The 21,346-nt window shown below is 36.9% G+C and overlaps 1 protein-coding gene across 2 annotated transcripts in view; it reads left to right on the forward strand.

The window, feature by feature from the left end:
• The first annotated feature begins 7,026 nt into the window (after positions 1-7,026).
• Positions 7,027-21,346, forward strand: part of SLC26A7 (solute carrier family 26 member 7) — a 153,122-nt gene continuing 138,802 nt past the window's right edge. Inside the window, exons 1-2 of one of the 2 annotated variants that reach the window (XM_002819259.3) lie at positions 7,027-7,155; positions 7,277-7,582. In XM_002819259.3, the coding sequence (XP_002819305.3) occupies positions 7,390-7,582 (193 nt within the window). In that variant the 5' untranslated portion in view covers positions 7,027-7,155; positions 7,277-7,389. Of the gene's footprint in view, positions 7,583-21,346 lie in introns of both variants that reach the window. The other variant, XM_054518659.1, reaches the window with a different exon arrangement.

The raw sequence follows: 21,346 nt of genomic DNA on the forward strand, positions 1-21,346 counted from the left end.
TTGATTTCAGTAATTAGTTTGATTTGAGCTCTCCATATCTTTTTGGACAGCATGAAAAAATTCCATTTGATTGTTCTCAAATAATGCCTACTAAGGAATAAATTTTGATATGAAGTACAGGGACTTGTAACTATGTCTGGCTTTTATTTTTCATGAATGATTTTAATAAAGGCTTATCTACAGCATTCTTAATCAATTTTTTAGTAATGCCGTGGAGTAAATTGTATTCCTCCGAAATTCATATGTTAAAGCCCTAGCCTCCAGTGTGATGGAATCTAGAGACAGGGCCTCTGGGAGGCAGTTAGGTTTGGATAAGGTCATGAGAGTAGGGTCATCATGGTGGCAATGACACCCTTATAAAGGAAGCACCAGAGAGCTTTCTTCCTGTTTCTCTCTGCCATGGGAGAATGCAGAGAAACAGTGGCCATCTGCAAGCCAGTAAGAGAGCCTTCACCAGGGAGCTGAATCAGGTGACACTTTGATCTGGAACTTCTCAGCCTCCAAAACTATGAATGATAAATTCTTGTTTAAGCCACCCAGTCTATAGTATTTTGTTATAACCACCTCAGCTGATTAGTACAGACAACAAAGTTTGGAGGAATAGCTAACATTATAAGTGAAAAGCATAATTATCAATATTGATAATAACAGAATCAGATTAAAAAGATTTTGATACAATGAACTAATTGGCTAGATTCAAGATATCAGACAAGGTTTAATACAAAATGTTGTGCTTAAATTTTTATAAAAACCTCCTACATAAAAAAATATAGAGAATATATCACTTAAACAGTGGTGGATTTGCAAAAAGTTAGAATTTAATTGTGTGGTAATGCTTTTAAAGTCAGAACACAGCTAAAAATTGTGTTAAATTTTGGTATCACATTCTGAAGTGAAAATTGGCAAGCTGTAGCAGGTCATAGAGAGGGTGATCATAATGTTGGACAGTTTAAAAGCCATATTATGTAATAGATAGCTTCCATCTCTAGCCAGTTTTGAGTAATTGGGACTAGATTTACCCTCCTGCTTGAAACAAATAAAAATAACCTGATACAATATATAAAACGATGGTGTCAAGATTTTGGACATCAATCAGTAGAGGACTGATCTTGGAAAGATGGAAAATAAACAAAACAAGCATTAAGATTGTCCCGTCCCATCTTCTTTCAGAAAAGTTTGCAACCCTGGTGCCGAAGAGTGGAGGTGGAGGATAACTCAGGAGGAGGCTGGCAGTCTTCATAGGTTGAAGAGAAGAAGCTGAGTCTGGAGACTCCAAAGCAGCTAGATTTCACATGGCAGAGTACCAGAGAGAGGAGAGACACACTGACTCAGAAATCTGCACATGCAGAATGTTCAACTAAGTAATGATCAGCACATGAATGGCAGGAACCCACCGACACTGGGGAATGATTAAAATGAGTAATCTTAGGAACTCACATAGTTTCCATGTTTTCATCACAGTTCATGTTTTCATTAGCCAGAGTAAAAAAAAAGTCTCACAATCCACAGACAAAGAAGTAGCAAGATGGTAGATTTAAACCCAACCACATACATAATTACATTAAGTGTAAATGGTCTAAATAAAGCACAGGTCGTCACATTGGACTAAAACAGCAAGAGCCAACTGTATACCACTTAAAAGAAACCTGTATTAAATATAAAGACATAAATAAAAGTAAAAAGATGAAAAATATATCATATTATGAATAACTGAAGGAACTTAGTATGTGTAGTTGCAAAATGAGATACAAAAGAGAGACAGAATCATAATCTTCCAATATATATGTATTTCCTTTAGCATAGAGGTTAATGTTTCTAGAAATAGGATTGCTAAAGCAAGTTACAGACACACAATTATGTAGTCCTTAGGGAGGTGAATTTCCTGCATGTGTATTGGGTAAATCTCTTTTTACGCATCTTCAATTCTTCTTAAGCCATGATATGGCCATTGTTTATTTTACTTATTTTTTTATCAGTTGTTAGTCAGAAATGAGAAAAGGCTTTTATTAATCCTCAAATAATTATTTTTTACTGCTTTCTCCTTTGCCTTGCCTTTTCTTCTCTTCCTTTCTCCTCTTCCTTTTCTTCTTCTTTTCCTTTTTCTTCTTTCTCCTTTTCTTCTTCCTGTTTCTCCTTCTCCCCCTTTCCCTCTTTTCATTCTTTTTTTATGATTTCTTTGAAAATGTCTTATATTATTGTAAAATGTGTTTGAATATATAAGTGATTCTTTCCCTAGGCATTTTTTTTTCTTGCTGCTTTTTTGTGTTTGTTTGTTTTTGAGAGAGGATCTTGCTCTGTTGCTCATGCTGGAATGCAGTGGCATGATCACAGCTCATTGCAGCCCCGACCTCCTGAGTTCAAGTGATCCTCCTGCCTCAACCTCTTGAGTAGCTGGGACCACAAGCATGAGCCACCATGCCCAGATAAATTTTTCAATTATTATTATTATTATTTTGTAGAGATGAGGTCTCACTATGTTTCCTAGACTGGTCTCAAACTCCTGTGCTCAAGTTATCCTCCCACCCTGCCTCCCAAAGTGCTAGGATTATAGGTATGAGCCACTGCACCTGGCCCCTAGGCATTTGGTGACTTCACTTGATTTATATTCTTTTGGCCCCTATTATGTATCTAAATAGATCACAGAAAGAAAAAAACACACTAAAGAAACTATTGGAAAGTTCTATTTAATCCAAAGAAAGCAAAGTAAGACATGTTGGCAATCATTGTTGAGAACATAGAACTTTGCTCACTCTACTGTACTGGTTGGCCTATCATGAGAAAAATATTAATGGCACTGTTCAGGACTGTAATTAACTTATATATGTGTGTCCATATTTGAATTTAAGAGTATTTTTGAAATGAACAGCACCATAGAATATCAGAACTCTTTAGAGGGTTACACTAAATTAATTAGGCCTGAAGCTGAGGAACTAATTATGTGTTATGTGTCATTGGGATTGGGCTCTTAAGTAGCAGATTTTGCCTCAATAATTGGGGAAAAAAAAGTTCTAACAATCACAATGTTAGAAAATTGGAATAGGTTATTTTTCTAAGCCTTTTAATTTTAGAAATTGGAAGAATTAAAACAGAGGTTGGATTCAGGGATGTGCCTATATGAAACTTTGGGTAAATTAAAAAAAAAGTACTCTGTTTGGTAGACTTGATACGAATTACGCACTTTGTGTGGACGTATCCCCATGCCAGCTATGTGGCTTGGTGGGTAGAGTATGGCCTTCCTTAGTATCAGCCTTCGTTTTCCCTCTCAGATGGGAGCCTTTTACAGTGTCTTCTTAGAAATGCTGTAGATCAACTTCCTGAGGTAGGTATGAGTTTGGAGTTGATAACTTCCAATGTCTGATCTATACTTTTCATTGTAACCTCGATATAAATCAGTGTCTTAGGTGTCCCAATCTCCACAGAGACCACATTCAAAGAAGCCTCATGTCAAAACCAAAAGTATTGTGAGAGAATTTCACTCTTTACTAATGTCTCTCAGAAACCATTAAACGTGATTCAGTTTATAACCTGCACAGCATTTCTCAAAAGTCTGTTTCTTCACTTGAGCATGGCCAAACTCCCTCACACTACATAATTGCCCCAGAGATCCTCACATGCCATCCCTCTGCAAATTCTCTCTGAAGCCCCAACCCATGAGGGTGTCTATCTATCCTTTGTCTCCTTTGTTTCTTCTGCATTTTCCCATCGGTTTTTCTTCTCTTTGTGCTCCAGATTTTGTAATATTAGAAAAAATAACTGTTTTGGAAAAAGAACTTTCCTTAGATTGTGAGAGAACTGGGAGAAGTTGAGCAAACAAGGATAAAATCTCATCTTATTTTTCTCCTAGAACCTTTATTCTCATTTTCTCTCCACCTGGTTATCTGATTCTTTAACAGCACAACCTGGAAACCAGGATGAGATAGACTAAATGATTTTTGGGTACTTTTGGATGAATATTTGTATGTTAATACTTACTGAGTGAATCCAATGTCTGCAGCTCCTTCTGCTAAATTCTAAAAAAGAAACAAAGCAATTTATGTGAATAATCCCTACTCAAAAGGAATGTACAATCTCATGAGTCAGACTTGATAAAAATCACATGAAATAGATTTAAAGGAGGAAAACCAATAAACAGTGAAAATGACTACAGCTCTATACACACAAATACACTGAGAATTACCTGAATGTTCATTACACAGCATAAACAAAACTGTGGAGAAACCAGGGAAAGTTTTGTGGAAGAGGTAAACAATGAGTAAATGTTTAGAAGATGTAAAATACCATGTAACTAGGGACATTAATATAGAAATAGACTAGTGAACCTGTAATCCTAGCTACTCCGGAGGCTGAAGCAGGAGAATTGCTTGAACCTGGGAGGTGGAGGTTGTAGTGAGCCGAGATTGTGCCATTGCACTGCAGCCTGGGAGTTAAGAGCGAGACTCTGTCTAAAAAAAAAAAAAAAAAGAAAGAACAGAAAAGTAATGGCCAGGAGATCATGAGTATACTTACCTGCTGCAACAGAGAGTCTCAGCAGGCTGAAATACTTTTGTTTTTCCCCGCAAAGGGAATGCCACTCTCCATCCTCTGAGCTCCTGTATGACTTATTGGGTGATTTGACTGTTATTTATCACATTCTGCCTTGAGTTAGTTATACATGTTTTGATTTTCTTCATTAAATAGTGACTCCTAGAATACAGAGGTACTATCTACTCCTTTTCCTTCCCTTTTCTGTAGCACTTCACACAGAGTCTAGCAAATTATCATTGTTTAATAAAAACTTGCTGACTTAGAGTTAATGAGAAGCTAGTGAGTAGAAGGTGGGTAGGGGAGCAGAGAAGGACTGCATTGCTTCCACTAATGAGTTTAAGTTTGATATTGGAGATAACTGAAATTCAAACATATCAGTGATGTAATCAAAATGAGATTTTACAAAAAATCTTTCTGTTAATCCATGTATGAAGTAGAAGATAACAATTTCATCTTTTTATTTGTATAGGTATTGTCCCAGATGTTTAGGAAGAGATGTTCCATATGGATCGTACATAGTGTTGAACTGTAAGTTACTTTTAGTCATTGAAACTTTTGAATGAATACACTTAGCCTTCTTGAATTTTGCAAGCTGTTCAAGTTACTCTGAGAATCTTATGTGTGTGAATAAATCTCTTCATAATGTTTTTTCTTTCTTTCTGGCATTGCTGATTATAAATAGGAGTGATCTATGCTCTGGTTTGGCATGTTTTAAATAATGTGTATGCACATGGAAATTGAAAAAAACATCTGGAATTGGAATTCCAGATTTAAGCTTCAAAAAAGATTTTTAGGAAAGATTTATTCTAATTTAAAGAAATTTTTAAATTGAGAGACTTCAGAACTATTTTGTTAATTTCTACCCTCTCTTGGTCTTGAAATGTTTTAGAACAATTGCTGGTGCTATATGATTTAGGTACTTCTATTTACCTTCAATTCATAAAACCTTGTTCATGTGACTTTTTTGTTACTGGAATTTAACACAAATTTAAAAATGATGGAAATTACACAAATGATAGATGTTGATTGGTGATTTCAGTTAAGCTTTCAATTATTTTTCTCATATTGCTAACATACATTAGAATTTATGACCTAGATAGGATTTAAAAAATAATCTTGTGTTTATTTTTATTATAAAGGTAATACATAATCAGTGTATGTATAGCTTCTGAATTTCTTTGGGTATATAATAAATGGAGTATATAGAACAGAAGTAAAGATTGCTTTTTGTGAAGGAAAACCAATATAATGTTTCAAGCATGAATTTACAATTATTTGGTGAGTTCATCTCATACCAAGAGGATAGGATTAAAATGCTACAACATGGTCTCTAAATGGGGCTCTCTCTACAGGCCCCAAACCTGAACTATTGAATGGTTTAGACATTTAATATAATGTAAAAACAGTTGGACAAACAAAGCAGTTTCTATTTTGTAAGTATAAATAAAGTCCCCCCCACCCCGCTGCGTCTCTTTGTTGGATTTAAAAAGAAAGGTATTTTTGCACAGACACAAAGCTAGAGATGTCATCTTTAGAAGATGGAGAGCAACTCTTCACTTTAATTTAAAAACAACGGGAAAAAGTGCAGCAGGAGACCTTAGAGGTAGCTAAGGGATCCAAGTACTTTGTTATTATAAAGGCTTCCAGAAATCAGATTTATATTCTCCAAACAAATGAGCATTAAAAAGGACTCAGCAAACTGTATACATGGTATTCTTTTCCTTGGCTACACAATTTTAGTTAGTATATTGCCTCTTTGGTTTAATTCCAATGGCACAGTTCATAGATTTAAGTTTTTTTTTTCTTTTGGAGGCTAAGCAAAATGATCATAAAATAAAAATCTTTGACAGTCTGTTCTATTATAAAATGTAACACCGCTTCTTAAAAAGAGAACACCTACCCCCAAAAGTTATACAAAAAGAAGGCAGCACCATAAAAAAAGCTAAGGATACTTCAAACAATAGTTTGAACCATATGACATTCCTCAGTAAATTTCAGTTACAGTAGAATGAATTATAGGACTTAGAGAAACCATCAGAGAAAACTGAATGAACAGTTTCAGAGACAGGGAAGATCTCCTGTCACAATTATGTGCTCATTGTGAGATGAAATTTCAGTTTGTTTATGAGAACTAGTTACTCCTTTCCCAGACTGGGCAGTAGCTATCTGAATGTTTCTGTATGAATGAAAACCTCATCGGCCAGGGAATAAAAATGGTAAGGACCTTTAGCAATGCCCTGTTATGTTTCTGAATTTTGTAGAACTGGCAGTCATCTGATAATGTTGAAAATATATAGCTCTCAAAGAAATAGGGCTGGATTCTCTGAATATGTTTTTCACAACAGATCCCTCTGGCAGTTTTATGATTTTGCACAGCTTGTAGAGAGAGACTGGACTAGCTGGATATTTCCTGGTTTCATTAGCATAGCCCAGCCCACTTCCAACACACGCCCAGAACTACCTCATTAACCATTGGGATTGCAGCCAAAAACATAAGACTACAGTGAATATAAGGGGAATTACTGGCGAGAGAGCTGTAGACCAACTTAACACTGAACCCATTACTATTTCAAGACCAGAAAAAAATATTACATGAACAGGAACTACTTCTCCTTCAGATAAGAATTCAAGGTTTTAATCTACAGTTTTTAAATCTAGAATAATTAGCTGTATCATAAAAAGACAGCTGCATATATTGAAGTGCTTCTGTTAATCTCTCTCTCTCTTTTTCATTTACTTATTTTCTGGGCAGCTTTGACATTGTAAACCACAGACGAATTGGAGCTTGGCATTGAAAGGAGGTGTTCTGCAATGATTTTTTTTCTTGTTTAGAGAAGTTTACTTCTACAAGAAGAAATCTGAAAAATGACAGGAGCAAAGAGGAAAAAGAAAAGCATGCTTTGGAGCAAGATGCATACCCCCCAGTGTGAAGACATTATACAGTGGTGTAGAAGGCGACTGCCCATTTTGGATTGGGCACCACATTACAATCTGAAAGAAAACTTGCTTCCAGACACTGTGTCTGGGATAATGTTGGCAGTTCAACAGGTGACCCAAGGTAATGTATTGCATTTGAGTTTCCTGTATTATGCAGAGTAGATGTCACTTTGCTTCCTTGGAATGATAGTATGACCTAGAATAAACAATTTAGCTAAATAAATGGATATTAGCTGTGGGGAAACAAGCATATTGGATATCTTTGGAGAAGAGTTTTCCTAATTGTCTTTTTTCCTCTGTATTTTGATAACTATTAAGCATTGAATAAACTTTTGAATGACATTACATTTTTTCACTGTTAAAATTCACACTGTTTTAGAGTGAAAGATTAGTAATTATGGGAGAATGAGTTTTTATAACATGATCTTATTGATATGGTTTCCTACTTTCACTGAATCAAGCTATAAAATACTCCTGGCTTGAACACAATCGTTTTGGAACCTAATTAGCAGCACACAATTACCTGTTGTAGCCTTGAGAGTTGCTATAAACAAGGAACAAAGCTTTCTGTACATAAAGGAGGCTCTTTGCCAAGACTGGTATTTGCAAAGAGAATCCTGTGTGTCCTGAGAGCTTATGTTTTACTGTGTATGCTGATTTACTTCTGTATTACATTACCTACTACATCTATTTCTCAGTAAGAAATTTAAACTGGTGAGAAGTCTGATTTTAACTTTCCCCAAAACAGACTAAATGATATTCTGGATTTAGATAGGTGTTTCTACTGGTGAAAGCTACCGACCTAGTGTGCATGCGTGTGTATTTGTTTGCCTTACAGATATATCCATTGCAGTTCTTGGCTAATTCAAATAATTTCTACCTGTAGCAAGGAAAGGAACTAATTTCTGAACCTTGAGAATTTAGAGCAGTTTCCTTGGCATAGACACTGCAGGCTTATATTTCCTTGCAGTTTCACTACCTCCTTGGCTTTAACTATTATTTACACTGTTAAATTATAAGCACTCTTTTAATTAAATTATTCTGTAGCTGGAACAAACTGGTTTGTGTATTTGTGTTTTTAGTATGATTAGGAACATCTGCACTAGTGACTTTAAGATCCATAATACTGTCATACTTTATGGGATTCCATTTTACTGAATAGTCTTATATTTTTAATGACCATTTTGCCAATAGAAATGCATAGTAATCTTTCAGAAAAATGCAAAGTAAATAACAGCTTTGGGCATTTTTGGACTTGCTTTTATTCAGTTTTAAATTCCAAATGAAACACTACCAATGTACTTTGAAAACTTAGGTGATGATTTTTTTTTAACCAGATAGTTTCAGCATGTTATAAATTTATTTTGCTTTAATTTAATGTAAAATGGAAGAGAATTATGTTTTTAATAATAATTTCACCTTTTTGCCTTTGGAAAATATCGAGTTAATAAGGCAATGTGAGGATAAGATAAAGTTATCTATGGTGTATCATTAGCGATATTATTTATGTATAAGTTTCAGTAGTTAATTATATGGCTTTTATTTGGGTGTAGATTTTGAGGGATTTTGTTTTCTGAGTCATGTATTTCACTGGTTATGAAGGGACACATTGGCCAGCCCCAAGACTGATGAGAAGCACAACACATACTCAGCCCTTGTGTCTTGGGAAGTTATGAATCTGGCTGCTGATTCTCTTGGAAGGCTACCAGTGAATGGATAAGGCTACACTACAAAAACTTAAATGTTTTTGTTTGTGAAATTTAAGACTAATTATTTTTAAAATGCCTATTCTTTTAAAAACAATTTTCTCAAACTTTTTCATGCTCATCTACTATGTACAGAGAGTTAAAAAGTGAAATGCCATAAGCTACTATTTGTTGTAAGAGGCAATGCCCTAAACCCTTACATATATTATCTCCCCCTATCCTAACAGAATCCCAAGACACAGCAGTCTCCTCTCCATTTTCCACAGGAGAAAATGGAGGGTTAGAAGAGTTAGAAATTTTCCCTGGATGTCATACCTGATAAGTAGTGGAGTCAGGACTTGATTCCAAAGCCAACACTCTTAACATTTTCACTTTATAGTCTACACTGCCAAAATAACAAGACTAAATAATAAGACTTTTCATAACACCAATGTTATTAGTAATAGAAGACATTTCCTAGGAAAGGTGTGACTATCCTTCCCTTCAAGTTACTTTTGCATTCAGGTTTCATCCCTGCAGTTTTTAGGTTCAAAGGCAAAGTGACAAGAAAAATAACTAGAGTGGGATACAGAGTAAGGAAGGCATTTAGATATCATTACCTCTTGTTTGTCTGAATACAATATTGGCAATTATTATCGGCTCGATTTTCTAAGGAAAATTAGAAGAAATAGGAATAATTTTTGTTCTTGCATCATAACGCAAACAATAGGATCAAGCACCTTTTTTTAGCTTTACCCATTTTTGAAGCAGCTTTTCAGTTACTCAGCATAGCTGAATTATATAAAATTGTCCAATTTAATGTTTCTTGACCTACAAAGATAGAATGTTTATGTTTCAATCTAGTAGTTGTTTTTTGTTCTTCTTTCTCAAGGAGTACATTTAAATTAAGGATAATGGAAATTCATTTGAGTGTTTTCTATATGTCAAATACCAAGAAGCTGTTTTAAATTATTTTAATAAAGTAAATCTTTACTTTATTAAAGATTTCCTAATTGTTAAATATAGATGCTTTTCTATTATCAGTAGCATTTTCTGTGTTGACTACAGTCTTTCTGAAATCCCTTATTCTCTTGGTTTTTAGACACCACTCTTGTTTTTCTCCTGCTACCTGTCTGTCCTTCTCTTCTTATGATTCTCTGCAGATTTTTTGCCTCCCACCAAACATTGGTGTCCTGGAGATTCAAACCCTGGCCTTCTCTAAAAGCATAAAAGATGCTAATCACCCCCTCCATGCTAATGAAACTTTCTTCTCAACTTGAGATCTACATATTTATTTATTAATTTTTAAAAACCAGCCAGATTATCATTAAAATGTGATGTATACACTGCAAGACTACCTTTTCCAGCTTTCTTTGAGGTTAGGTGTTGTCCTGTGATTATATTTTGGCCAAGGGAAAATGAGCAGAAGTATACTTCTTCCAGTCCTAGCCCGTAAAAGTCACTTATGATCCTCACGTCCCCTATATGCTGGCAGGTATTAGTGCCCAAGGCAAATTTGGAAGCTATGTATTGGAGGTAACATTGACTCTATCAGCAGCCTTGGTTCCTGAGTGACCTTGGAGATCCACATATTTAAGTATGCTAACCTAGAATGTTCTAAATGTACTTCAAACGCTGTGTCTTCTAAAACAAACTGAATGAAACCTCCTTTTGAACCAGAACTATAATAATAACAACAGTAATTTTTAGGCACAGATGCAAGCAGTATTGTAAGAACACTTGACATATGTGCAAAACTGAAGCTGGGAGAGGACAAACAACTTGCCTAAAGTCACACAGCAAATGAGTGGAAGAGGTAGGATTTGAACTCAGGTAATCTGGCTCCTGAGACTATGCCCTCACCTTTATACTAGATTTCTTCTCTTAGAAAGTCCTGCACATCATTCTCAACTCTTTCCTCTCTTTTGCCACCCTGCCCACTAGCATACGATCAGCTGCCAGGTTCTTTTGTTTCTATCCCCTATCATTTTAACCAAGTAGTCTTGTTTCATGGGCCCTGCAGCCACTGTAATTCTGTCTGAACTATTGAAGTCATCATTTTGTGGGTCTTCATTCCTTACTCTGTCTCCGCCTGTAGGCCATATTCCATACTGCATCCAGAATAATCACAAAAATCTGAATGCATCGATCCTGTTCAGAATTGTTTAATGAACCTATATTTTCTCTAGAGTAAAAGTCCATTTCTTCAGCATGTCCTATTAGATCCTTAATAATCTGGGCCTCTTGATACAAAGCTCTACTCAAAGAGATTTCTCCTCTAAGAATCCCTCCCAATCTCCTGGGAAGATGTTTTTTTCCCTCTTACTCCCTTTGTACTTTTTACATATCTCTTTGATAGGCCTTAACATATTGTATTATAATATCTTGCTACAACTCTTTCCACACTAGTCTGTAAGCTCTGGAAACAAGACAATGTCTTAATCTATATATTCTTACCAGCTTGTGTATTGCTTGGCACATAAATGTTTGTTGGAAGAATTAAAACATTCTAGAAGTCACCAATTGTTCCATTGCAGCATGCTATCACTCTAGAGAGGAAACTGAATTTAAACTAATTCTTATGTTTTATTATATAAATAAATGTAATAAAGATACTGATAGTAAAAAAAATACATTAAAATACAAGTAATTGATTTTTCCCAACTTCTCTTACTTTCTTGAAGTTACAAATTTGCAGGCCTCCTGACAAATCTGGTAAAAGATATATTTTCTTTGTCCCAATGTTAATTTTTTCTTCAGCCAACAGTAACAAATATGAATAGTTTATATAAAAGTCCAGATGCCCAGCTTCTCTTGAAAAATCTAGGGAGACATTGTCATGCAGGGCCCACATCTCCATGCGGCAAAATCTGCAGGCCCTTAAGAGAGGCTCCTCGCTTTTGCCACAACCCCCACAATTCACAGGTTCACTGCCACCCTTCCTGCTGGCATGCCCATTACCTACCTAGCTCTATGAATGGCTAAATTTGTTTCCCCTGCCAAGACACTTTCTAACATATTTTGTTGAAATGCCTCAAATTTGCCCTTGAATAAAACCTTTATAGGGAGATGACATAATATTAGCTTCTTCACCTAGAACCACAGAATCTTCAGGTCTGTGAACCTAGACTCATACGTTTCAATATACTTCACTTCTTTATAATCATATGCATTGTCTGTTACTGATTTTTACAATGTGTTCTGGGAAAGAGTCCAGCAGCTTTACTAGACTGCCAAAGGGGTGGTTACCCCTCTTCAGAGTAAATAGATATAATACAGACATGTATAAAATAACATGTAGATGTATTAATTTCAAAGAAAGAAAGATAAAAGAAACTTCAGATCCTTCTTTTACTAAGTTCAAATATTTCCTAGAAACCACTTGTATTTTTTAAAAATATTTTTAACATTTGGCAGTTCTCATTAGTAACATCAGGTAAGAGCCTTTATATTTAGTATCTGCTATGATGTTCTTTAACTGATATCTTGAAGACCTTCACTGTCAAATATGTTTTATAGATAAGCAAACATTTGTAGAGAATGTCATTGACTTAAAACATGTCACCAACATGGATGGCAAGCTAAGCAGTATAAGACTCTGGTTTCTAAAGCATTTAGTGCACATTACAGCCTGAATGACCCTTTGGGGGAAAGAGTTTCTCTGTTTCCAAAATGAAAACTCAAGCATTGAGACAGAGTGGAGACCTGAAATGCATGATTTGCCATATAAGAACCTAATCCACTGGGGTGGAATATGAGAATGTTTGGCCTTGCATTCAAAGGGCTCACCTAGACTTTTTCTTCCCAAACCACGCAACTTTTAGCTGCCATAGGGTTGCCTGATGTTCAAACCACAAGGCTTTGGGCTGCAAACAAAAGATGGATGTTCCTTATAATTATGCAGAATGTGTGGCATTACTGGCACCAAAACTTGTGTGTGGAAGCTGAGCTTCATTGCACTCCTGAGGGCAGCTTAGTGACATGCAGAACAATAAGTGAAAATTCCTGAGGCATACTGCATTGCACAGATTAAAGACTTGTCTGGGAATGTTTCCCTGCATGGTCTCAGCTTTGGCGATACAGAATCCTAGCATTAGCCACATACCTCTAACTTAGCTCCCTTAACCACTGTTATCTTCCTGCTAGTAACTTTTCTCCAGGAGCAACGGCATCCAAATATTCCTAAATGAGTCTAAAGTATATTTTTCTTACCCCATGAAAATATAGAAGAGCTGTGACACATTCCTGTCTTTTTCTTCTTTATTTCCCCTCATCCAATGACCCAGTCCCTCACTATAGCTCCAAGCTTCATTCGGTACTTTTGACTCCCTTTTTATTTTTCTTTAATGCAAAACAATGATGGTTTAGATATTAAAGGACCCTGTATTTATTTATGCACTTAGTATAATGCTCCCTATAACATTTAGAGCTGTCCATATGGAAGAACCATGACCTTTAATTTTAGAGTGTTGAAAACATGGCAAGGTTTGCAACAAAATACATTGGCAGTGAGTGTCAGGATGAGATATGTGGTCTATCGTCTGTTTTTACCTGCTGTGAACCATCCCTGCTCTTTTCAGTAACTGTATCTCAGATTAGTTTGGGCGAACAACCCCTGTTCCATATATAGTACAAATGATTTAGGTGAGGTTCTATTCCTGGCACAGCGGATGGTGTGATCAGGCTGATCAGGGGACTGAATGCCTCTAGACCAGGATTCTCAAACTGGAGGCCTATTGGAACCACCTTGGGGATTAAAAGAATGCTAATACAAGGGTTCCATATCTAGCAATGAAACCAGATTTTCTGGAAATTGTGCGCAGGCATTGAGGCATTGTCTTTCTTCTATTCTTTTAAAAAAAAGTTGCAGTTTCTAATGTGAAACAGGTGAGAGCAGGATCTAGCCACAGTTATTGGACCAGGTGAAGGTTTGTGGGCCAAGATGTGATAATTAGCACAGTTCCATACACCTGGCCAGTGACTGATTCAAGAATAAGGTCTGACCTCTAGGCATAAGGATATGAGTTTACTATACAAGGGACCAGCTATTTATTATTAAAATGGTAATGGCAATCTAAATGACCTGAGTGGTCAGTCTGGGTCTCAGTACATGTATGAGACCTTTTAGGAAGCCAAAACTTCCTTCGTGCTGAAACTGATGACAGTACAGATAATGTGCCTCTACAGTTTCCCAGGACCTCCACAGCCTGAAAATGAAGCCAATCCAGCAAAATGCATAGCAGAGAGAAACCGAGTCCTGATGACAACTACTATAGCCCTGACTCTTCATTTGCATGTGCAAACACTTTTTTGCTTTGTTTATGTAGATTTAAGTTGGGTATCTTCTAGTCACCTTAATGACACATTTGAGTGCTATTATAGTGTAAATGTGTTACATAAATTATTTTGAATATTATGAAACCCAGAAAGATTGATATTATTCTACTGAAGAGCATCTCATGAAAATATGAGCTCTGAACATTAGGTGAATTGGCCCACTTCTAGGACTGCTAAGATGGATTAAAACCTAAAACTGCCCTGCTCCATTCCTCCTTCTTCACTGGTATCTGTTGCCCAGCTTGCTTCTAGCATGACAGACATAGCCTGGGTGGGACCGGGGCTGACTCTGAGCCTCTCTTCACATCTACCCCTCAGGCTGCCCCTTCCCATGATGACATATCACCTGCCTTGATAAAATAAAACCCTGGATTTCCCACCAGAAGAGAGCTTTGCTGGTGAGAAGCAATACAATGAGCTATTGCTCTTTCCCCTGAGGTTCTCCCACTGCCCTCTGCTACATAGAGTGGCTTAGGAGAGAGGGAGGGGAGACATGCTTTAATACTGGCCTGAGCATCCATGAATAATAGATTTTACCATGTAGCAGAGGCGACATATAGATGAAACATTTGAATGAAATTTTACTAAAGGCTAGAGAGCAATGAAAAGGGAAAATAACCAGGCTTACTGCTGTCCACTTGGTTTGATCCCTCTTGTCTCAGCTCTGTTTCCTCTATCAGGACAGATGCCATCTCTAACACTTACCACCCCCCAGCTCAGAGCACTACTGTGGACATTTAACCTCTCCCATTCTGAGTCCAAGAGGAAGGACTGCTTTGGGCTCTCCTAACAATTTTAACATTGGAGATATCTGCACAAAGGCAAGACTTGACTCCTATTCATAGCCATGAGCCTCAGACAGCATAGTTTCTTCTCATTTAACACCATTTCTCAAAATAAAAAAATTTAAAAAATACATTTTTTCCCCTTCATTCTTTGTGCTTGACTGTCTTTTCCTTCTGTAGTTTGTTTTTCATGAGCTAATCCATTTTATTTTTTATTTTAGGTTTGGAGGTACATGTGAAGTTTTGTTCCATAGATAAACACGTGTCATGGGGGTTTGTTGTACATATTACATCACCCAGTGTATTAGTCCATTCTCATGCTGCTATGAAGAAATACCTGAGACTGGGTAATTTATTTAGAAAAGAGGTTTGACTCAACAGTTCCACATGGCTGGGAGGCCTCAGGAAACTTACAATCATGGCGGAAGGTGCCTCTTCACAGGGTGGCAAGAGAGAGAACGAGTGCAAGCAGGGGAAATTCCAGACACCTATAAAACCATAAGATCTCATGAGACTCATTCATTATCATGAGAACAGCATGGGGGAAACTGCCCCCATGATTCAATTACCTCCACTTGGTCCCCACTCCACGTGGGGATTATGGGCATTACAATTAAGGTGAGATTTTGGGGGGTCACAAAGCCAAGCTATATCACCCAGGTATTAAGCTAATCCATTTTCATGGCTTTACTTGCCACTGTTCTATTGGTTAATTGTAGGAATATATTTCCATCTTAACTCTTCCTTCCTAGCTCTAGATATAAATCACCAGCTGCCTATTGGGCACAATCTCAATGTCTCCCAGGGACAAATTTTATAACTGAACACATCATTTTTCCTACCAAAAGTAGTCCTTATCCTCCATTCTTTCTTATAATGCAAGTCACCCCCCCATCTACACAGTTGTTCATGCCAGAAACCTGGGAGTGATCCTTCTTCCCCTGTCCCCTCAGCAACTATATTCAATTAACCAAGTTCTGTAAATTCTTCCCTCTTAATGTCTGTCTAATACACCTGATGCCCATTGTCCTCATGGCCACTTCCCTGATAATAGTAGATATAACCAACAATTGCTAAATGTTTAAAGTGTGCCATAAACTGTGCTAAGGGTTCATTGTCTATTATATCAATTAATCTTCATAACAACCCTAAGAGTTTGATACTGTTGTCTGTATTTAACAGATGAAGGAAAGTAGATTAATTTACTAAGGTAATCTAGTTAGCATTAAGGCAGATCTTTCTGACTCCTGAGCCTGTGCTTCTACCTTAAGAGCCACCAAAATTTATCCTGCTAGTTAGGATGTCTCTCACATACAGTGTTGTCCCTCTGTTCTCTATCTTAAACTGCAACAAAACTAAATTTTGAGTTAGGTAGTGGAAACCTTGTTCTTAAAATTCCTTCAGCAACACTGCAAATACCTTTTTACCTGCTCGTTCACTCTGTGTTGTTCCCTTGCTTCACATGATCTCCTTGGCCTCTCTCACTTTCCTTACTGTCTTTTTTCTCATCCCTTTCTATTTCTAGCTCCTTCCTGAAACTCCAAATACTACCCCTGGGACTGAAACCACAGGTGTGCATTGATTGGCTTCTACAGCATTGGGAATCAATGTTTAAATACCAGAAGACTTAATTTTAAAATGGAAGGCTTTCCCTCCTTTCATTTAAATATAGTCATCTAACCACACAGGTTCCATATTCCCAAATGGCAACAATAGGCTGAAGTTGACTTTTGCCTGCACCCTTTATATGGACATGGACTTTCTAATTTGCCATACCCTTCCACACTCCCGTTCTTTCGTACACCATCACTACTTAACACCTGCTGTTTTATTCTGCTCAGCTCTAGAACAGATGTTCTCAAACTCAGCTCAAGGACAACATGACTGGCCAAAGTCATCAAAGCATTTAGAATAACAAGGTATTTAATATAAAAGTAAACAACACCTAGAAGGCAGTTATGGCTATAAATTGCCAACTTGCCTCTCATTGTACAGGATTAGACTTCTGAAAATGCTTTTCAAGGCCCTTCAATATCTGAATCTCACCTTTCCAGCCACACCTTTTTTATGTTCCCTTCAGCATCATATGCTCTGCCTATATTGGACTGCACTTAGTATTCTAAAGGATCATGCTTCTTTGCCTCAGGACATTTGCACATGGTATTTCCTCTAAAATGAATAATATTCCCCTGCCTTGTCCCTTTCACCTGATTATAAGCTACCATATTTCAGGAATGGGTTTAGTTCAGTAATTCTCAACCATGGCTACATATTAGAGTCTCTTGTGGCACTGAAAAGAATACTCATGTCCAATCTCCACCCTAGATTAATTAAATCAGAATCTCTGGATAATTTAGGGCAAATAATTTTATGTTCTGTGCCTTGGCTTACTCAACTAATGAAAAAATAAATAAAAATGAGCAGCCAGGGTTGAGAACTATAGGCTTTCAGAAAGCACTGTTGATACCTCTATTTTGTTTTTCCATGGTACTTATATCCTTAACTAACTTTATAGCATTTATTTTTGATTCATATTTGATTGAGCACTGTATTAGTCCATTTTAACACTGCTGTAAAGAAATACCTGAGACTGGGTAATTTATAAAGGAAAGAGGTTTAATTGACTCACAGTTCCATATGGCTGGGGAGGCCTCAGAAAACTTATAGTCATGGCAGAAGGTAAAACAAGCACCTTCTTCACAAGGCAGCAGGAAAGAGAAGAGAGCAGGGGAAACTGCTATTTATAAAACCATCATATCTTGTGAGAACTCACTCACTATCACGAGAACATCATGGGACAAACCACCACCGTGATCTAATCACCTCCCACCATATCCCTCCCTTGACACATGGCGATTATGGAGATTACAATTCGAGATGAGATTTAGGTAGGGACACAGAGCTAAACCATATCAATTGCCTAAGCCATACATTCCTTGAGGGCAGAGATTATTTACAGTCTAGGAAGACCAATCACCTTGGCTTTAGCACTGAAAGTTCTGAGTTGCAGGAAACCCTTTCAGCTCCTATCCCCAGTATTTGGCACAGTGTAAGTACTGAAATATTTGTTGACAGTGAACAATCATAATTGAGATAGATGGATGGGGTTTTCCTAGGCCCATGCTCCTTCTGGTGTCTCTTCTCTTCATTGGAACTTTGTCTCTTTCTGTTTCTATTATTTAAGCTCTTAGGTCTGTTGGACTTGGGGTTTCTTGATCATAGGGATTCTTTGTGTTCATGCTTGTGAGACCTCACCTGTGTAGCAAGTCACAGGAGGAAGGTATGATGTGATTGGCCTCAACCTCTCTAATGATTAGAAATACTGACCTTGGAGTAATAATGGTTGTCTGTGGACCAAAAGAATGTGTTTTTATAGAAATTTGTTTTCACACAATTATAGTTGTTGAATATATGTAAATTTACCCCGGAAGATTCACTTGTAATAACACTTAACCCTAATCCCGCTGATATTATAAACTAGACAGCTGGTTATACTGTGGTTTGCTAATAACTATTCTAAGACCACCACAAACCAGCTACCACAGGGAAATAACTTTCATCATTGCCCACACAATTTGGGTTGGATTTTTTATGTGTAATTCTTGGAAGTGCTTACCCCCACCTAATTATTTTGTTTTTAAGAATACTAATCCATCTTGCTAGGATTCTTTATTCATTTCTATTCAAAAAATATTTGAAAGAATACAGCCTTTTGCTATGTTCTTGGAAAGCGATAGAGGAGTATAAGACAACAATCCAGCCCACAAGGGGCTTATTATTTTTTCCGTCTTCAGAAATGCGTACAAAATTATATGAGAATATGATTTTGTTATTTTAACCTTGAATATATCATTCTGGTGTGGGTATTTACGGGTGGGAACATTTTCTTAATGAAAGTTTGTAGAGTATTGGTTTCAGCCACTTTTTGCCTTGAGTAGATTGTATGACCCAGGGAGTTGCCAAAGAATTCTGTGTTTTTATTTTGGAACATGAAGATTAGTACAATCCCATCTATATAACATAACATGAAATGACGATTTGGTGGTAAAAACTGGATCAACAAACTGGCAGTCTTAAAAAGCTATCAAGGTTTGATTCACTACAGATCTATATTATATGATGTAGAATTTTAAGAAATCAGGTTCTGCTAATCACTCCTTCCCTGGAAAGGATCTCAAGGGAACTGTACACACAGGTAACATCTAGAGAAGGGCAACCATTGTCCCACTTAATCAGCTGAGTTAGTGTGCAAAGCATAGCTCTAGCAAAACTGGAGTGGAACAAAGCAGTTTCGACCTGATATCCAAGAGGAGTTTCTTTCTTTCTTTTAAAGCTAAGGTTTGGATGCACTTGTGGGGAAAAGAAAGAGAAACTTAGAGCTTACCTTGAGGCAGACCCCAGTCCTTTTATTAGCCAGTAGCGTGGATTAGGAAATAGTAGAAGAGAGTAAAACATACCATTGGACATGAACTCCTCCTACCAGGAAATGTATCCTCTTCAGAGTGTTCAACTTTGACCCTTCCACTTAGCAGCACTCCTCTTGGAGGAGGTGGTAGACAGAAGATGTATGAGAATTTCTGCTCTACAGCTTGAGCTGAGGTTGTGGCACTGTGCCTGGAGATGGCTGGATAGAATCAAGACATTGCCAAAGGTAGGATTTAGGTCCGGTTTGGGGATTTTAGCTAAGACATATAAACTCAGCCTGGTGAGGGTAAAGTTTAGCACTTGAATGTCAACCAGTAGGACTGGTTGACACAAAAAGTAAAACTGGGGAATCAAGTATCTGACGCTTAGGCAAAATGGAGAAACTAGTCAAGATTAGAACCTGGGGCCAAAGTTCTGGGTAGAAAGGAGTCTGAATTACAGTCTAGGAAGCCAACAGCAATGATAGATCTGTGTTTTCTAATTTTCTACCCAGCGTCTGAGCAGTCTTCAGATTTTGGTGGGTAAACCTGAGCCCATGGAAGACAGTGAGAAGATGCACCTGGCTGACAAGAGAAGTAAGGGAAGGAGGCATCAGCCAGTATGATGGAAGGTCATGTGCTGGTGTCCCCCGTCCTCGCATTAGAATATCAGGTTGGCCTCTTGGCCTCTTGTGGACTACTGTAGGCCCACAAGAATAGGAGTTATTTGACTTTTTTTTTTTCTCCTGAATATGGAGGGTCAAGTGATTACCACAATCTCAGCTTTTTGTGCTCTTTAGTTTTGAAGAGGGAGTTTTATTGATATTGACTTTAAGAATTACTTCATTATTAAAAATTTATGGACTATAAAATGTTTAATATTTTGATAATGCACTCATAAATCTTGAAGGTTGTGGAATAAAGTGCTTAATTTCATAAATATTTTAACAATTGTTAATATAAAACCAATATTTCAGCATTTAATAAGTAAACAAACCATTATTTAGGATAATTCTAAATAATTGTTAATAATGTAACCATGTACCACTATGCATAAATCTTACCTTGTGTGCTGTGAATCTCTTTAACTTACAAACATTATCTGTATTAAAACCAATTCTATCTCAAGTTTTTTCAATTGCAACAAAGTGATCGATAGTAATTTTAGGACTACAATTTTACAGAAGGGAAATTGGCTCTGAAAGGTAATTCTCTGGTCCCAATTAGATTCATAATATATGCATCTCAGCTAAAAGTTATTTCAGTTCTGCAAGTCTCTGAAGTAAAAACTGAACTATAAAGGGACAACCATCAGGCAGATATGGATGATATTGGAAGGCATATATTGCCTTCCAATATGTTATTTTACTTGGTCTTGCAGCGCGAAGCCCAATGCATCTGGCACTAACTAGCTGTCCTCTGGACCAGCCCTAGAGGTAGTAACATTTAGGAAAGCAGAGCAACATGGATTTGGATCTCAATTTCATCTCTTTTTGGCTGAGACCTTATACAAGTTATTTAACCTCTCTGAGCTTCAGTCTTCTACTGTTAAAAAAAATGGAATGATAATCCCTATCAATATGATTCTTTTATTCAACTAATATTTATTGAACAACTTCTTTGTGCTAATCACTTAACCAGTTACAAGAAATCAAGTGATAAATGATAAATCTGT

Source organism: Pongo abelii, chromosome 7 (assembly GCF_028885655.2).
Source record: "Pongo abelii isolate AG06213 chromosome 7, NHGRI_mPonAbe1-v2.0_pri, whole genome shotgun sequence".
NCBI lineage: Eukaryota > Metazoa > Chordata > Mammalia > Primates > Hominidae > Pongo > Pongo abelii.